Below are 10,942 nucleotides of genomic sequence, written 5' to 3'. Positions count from 1 at the left end.
CTAGTACAATCTGTGATGTGAGATGGTAGCTGCAGGCTTCTTAAAGGGCCATTGTATCTTTTTCGACCTAATGCACTCTTAGCCAGTAAGGTGACCCGTCCCTTCGTTTTTCTCTACTGTAATGCAAACGTTTAATGTTCCCTATACTAAGGGGAACATTTTTCGGCTGGGTGCTGCGATGTTGTTTTTTTCTTCCATTTAATTTTGCCATTGCAGAGAGTATTTCAGCAAATGCTGACTGGCTTTATACTATTAGGTGACAAATACAGTTAGAATTTTTAAGTGTCTACTTGCAATGAAAGTTGTATCTCTTAAATAAATGGAGAGAAGTGTTCTGGGGTCCCCGAATGCTAGCGGAAATATTCTACGTTTATGAGTAAGGATTCTTTGAACAGGCAGGAACAAACAAAACAGAAAGGAAGTGTACCTATAACTGGAACCACACAAAGGTAAGCATGCACAGATAGGTAATCAGAATGGAAGGTTAAGAGACATCTATCCAGAATTGCAGAACAACCTAAAATCTCTTTATTCTTGGAGTCAAATCTTCGAGATTTCACAACAATGGAAATTAAATGTAACAAAGTAAACCTTTTTCTACATGCTTATCAAACACAATGCACTCAGAGGATATGCCAACACCTCCCAGCAGAAAAATACAAAATGATTCCTTTTGTGCCAACCAGCTATGGTCTGGACTTTTGTTTTTACTCCAGTTGTCTCTGCAAGCGCAGGCATGAACTGGCTCTGGGGGGGGGGGGGGGGGGGGGGGTATGGATGTGCGTGGTGGCATCATTTAGGACTCAACAGATGTGTTTGTCGGGGTGTCAGCCTTCCTCACCGGCTTTCCGTGCCACCCCGGAGTGCCAACACAAGGTGGAGTACAGAGCCGCCCATGATCTTGTAATCATTTGCGGTTTTCTCGTCATTCCTAGACAGAAAGCAAACCGGGAGAAAAACAGATATTAATGTGGAGCTCTAAATACTGTTCCTACATGTTATGTGATACACTCAGCCCGAGAGTCTCACTCACATTTGCTTGCCACTGTAGATAAGTCTCTGCTGTTGTGGTGGGATACCTTCCTTTTCCTCCACCCGTTCTTTTATTCTCTCCACCTGAGGAGGAAAAATACAATGTGTGAATTAATGAGCAGTAGCATCTTACTGCCAGGGGACAAAGCTCCATGGCTCTCAAAATAGGAGATCTACAACCTTTCCCTGCCCAAGGACTGCAAGGTACAGACTACTGACTAGGGGATTAGAGCCCTCCGAAGAAAGAATGAGACATGCACTTAGTGCACTACAAACCTATAAAAAATAAACAGATAAAGTTGTACGCAGATCAGTATGGGACTGTACAGAACCTAGTGTCCATGAATGGTGCAGGACAGAGCTTACTACCCATTAAACCAGAGCACTAGACCCTCAGTCTAATCAACAGGAGCTGCAAAAAACTCACCCATTCATGGATACAATTGCTCAACCAACCAAGGACTGAGATTTGTAAAATCCACAGACAGCACTGCAAATGGCTTTATGTCCAATGAACAAATGCATCAAAGGTATGGAAAAATGTAATGAGGCTATTGTCAAAGCACACAGTTTCACTGACCTTCGATGGCTAGCTGGTGATTCCTCTGGCCAACTAAGAAGATGCACTGAACTATTTGCCAAAGGAAAAGGTGATACACAGCCTTGTTGCCCAGGAGAGATGTACCGACCCCCTTACTGCCCATGAAGGAGTGACATTCGGAGCCAACCTCCAAAGAACACAACACTGTAGAGAAACTGCACTAAAGGATTGTAAGGCACAGAATTTCAATCCTCAACAAGTGGACTATAGAGTCCCAATGCACAAGGATAGGATAGGTGTTGGACCCGGCCTCGTAACATGGCTCTACTGGTCCCCACACCACCTAACCTGGTGCCGGCGGCCCCAATCCCCCGGCCTCACCAAGCCTTTCCACCAGAACACACGCACTCAACCCGGACACCCTCGTCCATGGCCTCTCTCCTTTCGGCCACCCCGGGCCCGCGTGCCCACTTCATGCACCAAGATGGCCGCCCGGCCCCAGCGCGACCCGGGCCTAGAGGCGCCACTCCGGCTGGAGGACATCACGCTTCCAGGGGTGAGAGAGGGAGGAGCAGTTTCTATCGCACCTCTCAACTCCCCTGGGACGATGGGTTTCGATCGGCCCTCCGGCCTCCCTGAAGGCTGGCTCCACGCCTGCTGGGTGTCTGGGACTCCTCCCGACCCGGCCCTGAAAGGATCAAAAGACAATGGCAGGAAACCCCCGACAAGCGACCCCCAGGTGACAAGACCCCTGCCTGCACAGACTCCGGACATCAAAGAGGGGTCGACCTATAACCAGGGGTGCTCTGGGACTGTCCGGAGATTCGACGCTGGAACAACGAGAGCCTGCTGACGCGGTCGCGGCTCCTGGAACTTAGAACTACCTGAGCCCTGCTGAGTGACTCGCGGCTCCCCGAAGATCGTAAGACCTCCGAACTTGTACCTGAGCCCTGCTGAGTGACTCGCGGCTCCCTGAAGATTGTAAGACCTCCGAACTTGTACCTGAGCCCTGCTGAGTGACTCGCGGCTCCCTGAAGACCGTAAGACCTCCGAACTTGTACCTGAGCCGCTGAGTGACTCGCGGCTTCCACAGACTCCACTGGTCCCACCGGACCCCACGACAACCAGCCTACCCCCCAGCTCGAGGATTGTGAGCTGTGCGCCGGGTACATCCTTACCTTGAACTTTTGTGCCAAAGACTGTCCCGCTACCCCCTATCCCTTCCGAGACTCATTGAGCCCGCGCTCTCCTTGTACATATTTGCAGTGCTAACCTATTTGATAAAGATTGGTTCCTGAGAACGCACGGTGTGTTGTTTCTGTGTCGTGTGGTGCCCGAAGTACGATCCTCGCTACGAGACTTCTCCTCCTGAGGAGTCTCCCGCCAGTGCCCGGCTACGATACTTGAGGGTGGGTCTCAGGGTAGTCAGGACTCCCTTCCCGGGCTCCTCTGAGGTCGCCGTCTAACAATAGGTCAGTATCTAAACTCTAAGCTCAAAGACAGATCAGTTTAGAGCTCAGCAACTGCATTATAGAACTGGACAGGCCCAACCACCTCAAAGACTCACTGTATAAAACGAATAAAATAAACAGGAAAAAATCATTTAACAGAAATAAAAAGCACTAAGTAGGTACAAGGACATTAACTTTAGGGAACAAAAAAATATAATTATGAGATTTTGGGAAACTGCTGTAAAATATTTTTATGAAATAAAACAATGAAGTTTCATGTTAAACAAATTACATCTTGGAACCCTGTGCAGAAATGTCAACACAGTAGCATTGCACTTCCTAGTAACCACTAATAAGACCTGGAGAAATTGGGTAACGCTAAACGTGGAAGATATCGGGTATCACTTTAAAAACCAGAATCCCATTTGCAGCCTACCACACATCAAAGGTAAACCTTTGGGGATGAAGATGGATGAGAGTTCAGTTTGGAGTTTAGCATTTTGTTTTTTTTACACAGATTACAGCAATAGGGCGATTGTAAAAGGCAATCTTAACTCCATGCTAAGATGTGAATTTTGGGGGATAGCATATCAATCTCAAATATCCATAGAGACATGCATCAATAGCTTAATTTTTCAGATAAAAGGTAATTTACATACAAGCTTTCTTAATCAAAGATCAGCTCCTCAGACTGTGTGTGAACAGAAATTTGAAAGCAATCGGGCACAGTTTACATAGGGACAGTCTCCTCTCGCAGATCATCATTTATGCATCTTGCAACTAAATGGTACACATTTTATTGAAATTGGGAGGAAGAAAGGATAAGAGAATCTGCTGAGATCTGAACTTGTGGTTCCGGGATCAAACACCAATCTGTACAGTAGATGCATTAGTCCACCAAGTCATCAGACCTGGATTTATAGGTATATAGCAATCAAACAAATTCACAAACGCTACCCCTGCAAGCAGGTAAGAGACCTCAGAGTTAAATGCCTGCTGCTGAGATTAAAGTGATCTTACTCTACTAATGTTTATGAAATGAGGTACGAAATTTCAACTGGGCAGTAAAAATTAAAACAGCATAAAAATGTACTATAGGAGCCTCTATTGATATAATGGATATAAGTGTTATAATTATCAGATATTCAGCACTGCATATAAATTTAAACTGAACCTAGCTTCTTTTGAAAATTCAATGAGGGAAAAAAATGAATTATTAGTACACACACCAAATCTCTGCAAATGTTATTTTTGCTTGCACAGCTGCGATGCACAGATGAGCAAAATACTTTTGTCTAAAAGGTAGTACAGTGCATGTGCTCCTTTTACAGAAAGGTATACCACATTGCAATAGAATCTTTGCCTTGCTTTACTAAATTGTGTACATTTTATTCATTTGTCTAACCTCTGTGTTTGTGGCTTCATGTTGTTACAGATACTAACTCGGATTTCTTCTCTTACTGAAACTTGAATTTGAGAGACACAAATGAAGACAAACTGGCAGCTGATCGTGTATCTTGAATTTTCTCTTGTTTCATCATATTAGTTTACACCACAAGCTACAGGTAGTATTTCTTTTCGTTTTAACAACAACAACAAAAATTCTAGATTGGTGGTAGTCATTCCTCCGACACTAAAAGCTTGCAACAGTGTTTTGATCTAATTAAATACTAATGTATGAAAAATTTCTTCTAATGCCTGCTCATTAGAATGGCATTGTTAATAAGCTGTTGCTTAATTTTGGGGTGAACAATTATAGTAAAAGGTGAGCAAATGCTTAATTTCCAATTTGGTGCTTAAAGATATGGTGTTCCTTCAGACTCATTCAAATGCAAACTTTTAATTACCGGGAACGTCTAGGAGTGCTAACATAAAATCCTACCTATCAATGAGTGAGACAATGCATTGCGATGATCACGGACAATGTACTGCGTTTCCAGTAAAGAGGTGGGTTATGAGCCTGCATTGCGATGATCAAGGACAATGTACTGTGTTTCCAGTAAGGAAGTGGTTTAAGAGCCTGCATTGCGATGATTACGGACAACGTACTGTGTTTCCAGTAAAGAAGTGGGTTATGAGCCTGCATTGCGATAATCAAGGACAATGTACTGCGTTTCCAGTAAAGAGGCGGTTAATGAGCCTGCATTGCGATGATCACGGACAATGTACTGCGTTTCCAGTAAAGAGGTGGTTTATGATCCTGCATTGCGATGATCAAGGACAATATACTGCGTTTCCAGTAAAGAGGTGGTTTATGAGCCTGCATAACTATAAACTTGCCGACCAAGGGGTCTAAGAAATGTTGCCTTGATTTGCAAAAGAGTGATGTCATACTAGTACTTTGCATTGTTATTTAGGTTGCTACCTGGGTCTTAAAGAAGCACCCTTTTAAGTAATTCTGCGGGTCGAAACACCAACAGATCATCAATTGTTTGTGAAAATGTCATCTCTGAACGGTTGTAAGTCAGGTCCTGGATTAATCTATGTGACCAGTGAAAATTGTAGATATATTGCTTTTGCATACTTAGTCACTGCTTGCACTTCTGCCCTTCCATTGCTCCATCACTAGGAGCACATTGTTATATGTTCAAATGATCATTTATTGATATGTGGAATTTTCTGCTAGCACTCACATAGGTTTCCTCTAATCAAGACTGCACATGAAGAGTCTGAAGGAAAACTGCACTTTTATGCCTGTAGTTACCCTAGTATCTAGGAATACTAGGTTTACCCTCTGGTTTATTCGGGTCATTTCCAAAATGGGCATCTGAACAGCGCACTGTGATCCTGGAATAGCCCTGTAAAGCACATTGCTTTCTAAAAGTCTTTAGAATGATAAATGTTTAGCTGTAAAGTAACACACTTATTGTCAGCAATCATAAGCTTCACATTACGTAAAACAAGCCACCATTTAGGTCAATGCTAAGAATAAAGTGAGCATTTACCTTTTTTTTGCCACAACGGGAAGATGTCTGGTATAGTACTTAAATAGGGTTTTACACAGCATTCCATACTGCCGACTTGCTATCAAAACACAGTAAATAACTATTATCCAGTTTAAGAAATAAGTTACTTACCTGTAACTGTGGTTTGCCAGTATTGGTATCTTTCATAGATTCACATGCTTGAATCATTCCCTGAAGCTTGAGGCCCATGATACATATAAAGCAGTAAGTAAAACTTTAACACTGAAGGTAATGGACAAAAAAAACCATTCACTTTAATAGTGCGTCAGAGTCATTAGAAATGGCTCAAAGTTCAGCCAATCAGGTGATAGCACCCTTTAGAACACTCACCACAGATGCTCCAGAGCCTCGGATCTTCAAGCATAAGTGAGAATGATAGAACTCACATGAGAATAGAACCCAGGTGAGCCTCTATGGTGAGGCGGGTGGGCCGCATGTGAATATGAAAGATACCAATACTGGAGAACCATGATCTACAACAGCTAAGGCCCACTATTCCAGAGTTGTTTCTACATCAACAACTCTCTTTGCCGGTGTACCCATACAACAGATTTGCAGAGCAGCAACCTGGTCCAGCAGGCACGCTTTTACTCTGCATTATTGTCTGGCTGCCACAGAGAACGTTGCAGCTGTAGGACAAGCAGTTCTACGTCCTTTATTTCAATAAGGTGGGCCTCTTATTTCCCACCTTCCTATATACTTGGTTATGTTATGTATATTGATGTATATTTTTATAGATTATTCACTTTTAACTATTCTGATTCAAGCACGTGAATATGAAAGATCCAATAATGGAGAAGAAAATAAGTTACTTACCTGTAACTGTTGTTTTCCTGCTTGATGGCAAAACTCTAGCTGAAGCAATTCATCTTGTCATAGTCCACTTTGAGACAGGAAATCCTTCTCTGAGATTTCCATATGCCACAAACAGCTGGTCTGCCCTTCGTACGCAGACAGTTTTATGCATATAGAACTGGAGACATCTTTTTACCTCTCGCTAATGTAATGACATCTCTGCTGGTGTTTGAGGATTTTGAAAAGAATGATAGGCTTGTTTAAATGAGTCAGAGGAAGTTTTAGAAATAAACCTTGGATAGTCTGGAGAATTACACAGACATTACTAAAATTAAGGAAAGGCTGTTGAATAGTGAACGCTTGCATGTCAGTTACTCGTTTGGCCGATGTAAGCGCTAGAAGAGCTGTCTTCCAAGAGATGAGCTCAAATAGATTCCTCATTAACTGTGATAACACAATGCTGGGATGTCAAGGTGGAGGCGGTAGCCGTACTGGGGGAAACATCCAAAACAATCCTTTAAGAAACTGTTTTATAAACTCTTGAGGAGCAGAGACATGATGGATGACTGGTTCATCTAAATCTGGCTATCGCGGCCAGATGTACCTTGATGGAAGAATGAGAATGGGCAGATTTTGCCAAGTGAAGAAATTATGGAAGTATCTGCTCTGGTGATAAATGGATCGGCTGTATCTCTGAACTGGAACACCAGATACAAAACCTTTTCCACTTGAGTTTGTAGGTCTTGATTGTGGACTGTGCTCTGGCATTGGCAAGGGCCAGCTGACAATCAGATGAGATGGCTAGATTGGCAAACTCATGGAACTCAAGAGCCAGGCCGACAATCAAAGAAATGTCAGGTTGGGATGATGGACCTAGTCCTGGTTCACTGTGAATAGGTTTGGTATTGATCGCAACTGAATGGGTTTCTGCTCTCAGAGGAGAAGTTCTGTAAACCAAAATTGGCAGGGCCACCTGGGCGCTAGGAGAAGGATCCAACAGGGCTCTCTCTTCATCTTGCGAAGTACTCTTGGGGTTAAAGGAATCTGATGAAAAGCGTATGCATAAATCTTTGACCATTTGATCGAAAATGCATTCCGCACGATCCCACTTGGCGAAGTATTGGCATTTGTGGTTCTCGTTGTTTGCAAGAAGATTTCAACTTGGGGTGCCCCAGAGAAGAAAGTGGTGGTCTAGAGTTGGTTGATGTAGCTCCCACTCATGGAATGTTGAGTTGGTTCTGCTTAGAGAGTCTGCAAACAAACCGGATAGGCCTGGAACATGTTCTGCTGCAAGAGTTCTATTGTGTTGAACTGCCCAGGTCCATATTTGTTGAGCTTGCTAGGACAGTGCAGTGGACCTCGTCCTGTCTTGTTTGTTCAAGCAGTGCATACTTGTAGTGTTGTCGGTTCGATCAGAACCAATGTTACTGAAACCTTGGATAGAAAGGATTTTAGAGTGAGCGAGAAGGCCTTGAGCTCTAAAAGACTGATATGCAGAGTTGTTTGGAGAGCATTCCATTTTCCTCTGACCGTCAAGCCCTGAAATGGGCTCCCCAACCCTTGAGGGAGGCATTCGCTGATGTTATATTGTGGGGCGGTGATCAGGAAGGAGCAGCTGATGGAGAAGTTTGGCATGTGTGTCCACCACGGCAAAGCTTGTTTCATCTAGGGTGTGATCTGAATGACATCGAAGGAGCTGGTGATCTGCAGCCACTGGCTATCCAGTTCCTCCTTTAGTGGCCTCATGCGTAACCGGCAATTGGCCATGAGGGGAATGCAAGAGGAGAGCATTCCAAGCAGAGACTTGTAGATCCGTACAGAAACTGACCTTTTTGTAATGAGACGATGTGCTAAGTTTCGAATCCTCTCCTGTGAGGCAAAGGCTTTTGCCTGCGGCGTGTCGATAGTTGCTCCCAGAAACGTAACGGTAGTTGGGTGTGTCAGATGCGATTTTTGGTGGTTGAGTGACAGCCCCAGGGTACGGAACAGAGAAGAGATGTCTTCGTATGTCTGTCTGTTTCTCTTGATGTGCTTGCCTTTATTAGCCAATCGTCCAAATATGGAAATTTCTGGACTCCTGCTGGTCTTAGATGTGAAGCAACTAGAGCTAATACTTTGGGGCATACTCAAGGTGCTGATCGTAGGCCAAAGGGCAAGACACTGAATTGATAATGTGCACCGGCCACCTTGAAGTGCAAAAACTTCCTGTGTTTGGGGTGAACAGGGATATGGAAATAGACGCATTGTAGATCTAAGGCCGTCATATGATCTCCTTGATTTAAGAGATGCAGCACATCCTGAAGAGACACCATACGAAAGGAATATGCTACTGACCAGTATGCATCTGTTCTTGGCATGTAGAGCTTCAGATCTACACACTTTTGCATAGATCACCATCTGGTGTTGGGCCCGGATGTTTGCAGTTTGTTTTTCCTCTTGGAAAGTCTTTGGAAGTCACGAGGTCGGTGACTCCTCCTTTGGATCATATTGCGCATGGGCTTCGGCTCCATCCTCAGATTGTTTTTCGCCAGCAGGGAAAGATTGAGCGTAGTAACAACAGAGAAGAAACCCATGTGTGTTGTATCTAAATAAGATAGACTGGAACAGATACAGGTAGCCGGGAAGGCGGGTGGGCGGGTGTAGATCTGCAGCTCTACATGCCAAGAACAGATGCATACTGGTAAGTAGCATATTCCGTTCGAGGCATATGAGCTGTAGATTACACACTTTTGCATAGACTATATAGCAGTTCCCAACCTTAACGGCGACCACCGGTATCTGTTGCAGTGGTTTGAAATAGTGTTTTTAGTACAGCCTGGCCCATACTAGCTTGTTGCTTGGTTTGCACATCTACACAATAGTGTTTAGTGAAAGTGTGCGTTGTTGACCATGTAGCTGTTTTGCAGATATCATCTAGTGGGATGTTCCCTAGAAAAGCCATGGAAGCCCCTATCTTCCGTGTAGAATGGGCTTTAGGGGGAACGGAAAGCGTTAGTTTTGCTTTGTGGTAGCAAATCTTGATGCATTTTACAATCCACTTGGCTATCCCTGATTTTGAGATGGGGTTGCCCTTGTGTGGTGGAGAGAAAGAGACAAACAGTTGTTTGGTCTTTCTGAAAGGTTGTGTTCTTTGGATATAGTAAAGTAAGGCTCGTTTGACATCTAGCGTGTGCAGAGCCCTTTCTGCAACGGTCTGAGGTTGCAAGAAAAATACTGGTAACTCTACAGATTGGTTTAGGTGAAAAGGGAAAATGACTTTAGGTAGGAATTTTGGGTTGGTACGGAGAACAACCTTGTTCTGGTGCATTTGAAGAAAAGGTTCTTGTATGGTAAGTGCTTGTATCTCACTGACCCTTCTAAGGGAAGTGATGGCTACAAGGAAAGGGGTTTTCCATGTGAGGAATTGCAGTTCGCATTTATGCAAAGGTTCGAAAGGAGGCCCCATCAGCCTTGTGAGAACGATATTTAAGTTCCACACAGGTGAGGGTGGTACTTTGGGGGGAATTATTCTTTTGAGGCCTTGCATGAAGGCTTTAATGGCAGGTACTCTGAAAAGTGATCGGTGCTGCCTGTTTTGTAAGTAAGCTGCAATTGCTGCGAGGTGTAGCCGAATGGAGGTATAGGCTAGATTACACCTTTGTAGGTGGAGTAAGTAGCATATGATGTGTTGTATAGACACGTCTAGAGGATTGATTGTGTTATGGCAATAAACAACAAATCTTTTCCACTTGGCAGCGTAGCAGGCTCTAGTGGTAGGTTTAGGTACCCGAATTCTAGGATTTCAGGAGCCAGATCGCAAGGTTGAGCTGAGCTGGTTCAGGGTGCCTGATCTCTCCTTGGTTCTGGGTTAGCAGGCATGGTGAGAGGTGTAGCTTTTGGTGTGGTACTACCGAGAGTTCCAGCAGCGTGGTGTACCACGGTTGTCTGGCCCACGTTGGAGCTACTAGGATCAGTGTGAGGGAGTGCTGTTGTAGTTTGCGTACCACTAATGGAATGAGTGGGAGAGGCGGAAAAGCGTACGCAAATTTGCCTGACCAGTTCCTCCATATCGTATTTCCTTTGGACAATGGGTGTGGGTATCTGGTGGCGAAGCTTGGGCATTTTGTGTTTTCGTGGGTGGCGAAGAGGTCTATCTGTGGATGCCCCCACATTTGAAA

The 10,942-nt window shown here is 44.2% G+C and overlaps 1 protein-coding gene across 1 annotated transcript in view; it reads right to left on the bottom strand.

Moving 5' to 3' along the window:
* Positions 1 to 505: 505 nt before the first annotated feature.
* LOC146771175 (ubiquitin-like protein NEDD8) overlaps positions 506 to 10,942 on the bottom strand; it is a 43,837-nt gene continuing 33,400 nt past the window's right edge. The window contains exons 3-4 of the mRNA XM_085640320.1: positions 1,034 to 1,116; positions 506 to 931 (exon numbers count right to left, since the gene is read on the bottom strand). Of these exons, the coding sequence (XP_085496446.1) occupies positions 838 to 931; positions 1,034 to 1,116 (177 nt within the window). The 3' untranslated portion in view covers positions 506 to 837. The remainder of the gene's footprint in view (positions 932 to 1,033; positions 1,117 to 10,942) is intronic.

The sequence above is a fragment of the Triturus cristatus genome, unplaced genomic scaffold, assembly GCF_964204655.1.
Source record: "Triturus cristatus unplaced genomic scaffold, aTriCri1.1 SCAFFOLD_169, whole genome shotgun sequence".
In the NCBI taxonomy this organism is placed as follows: Eukaryota; Metazoa; Chordata; class Amphibia; order Caudata; family Salamandridae; genus Triturus; species Triturus cristatus.
This window is presented reverse-complemented; position numbering and strand designations above follow the sequence as displayed.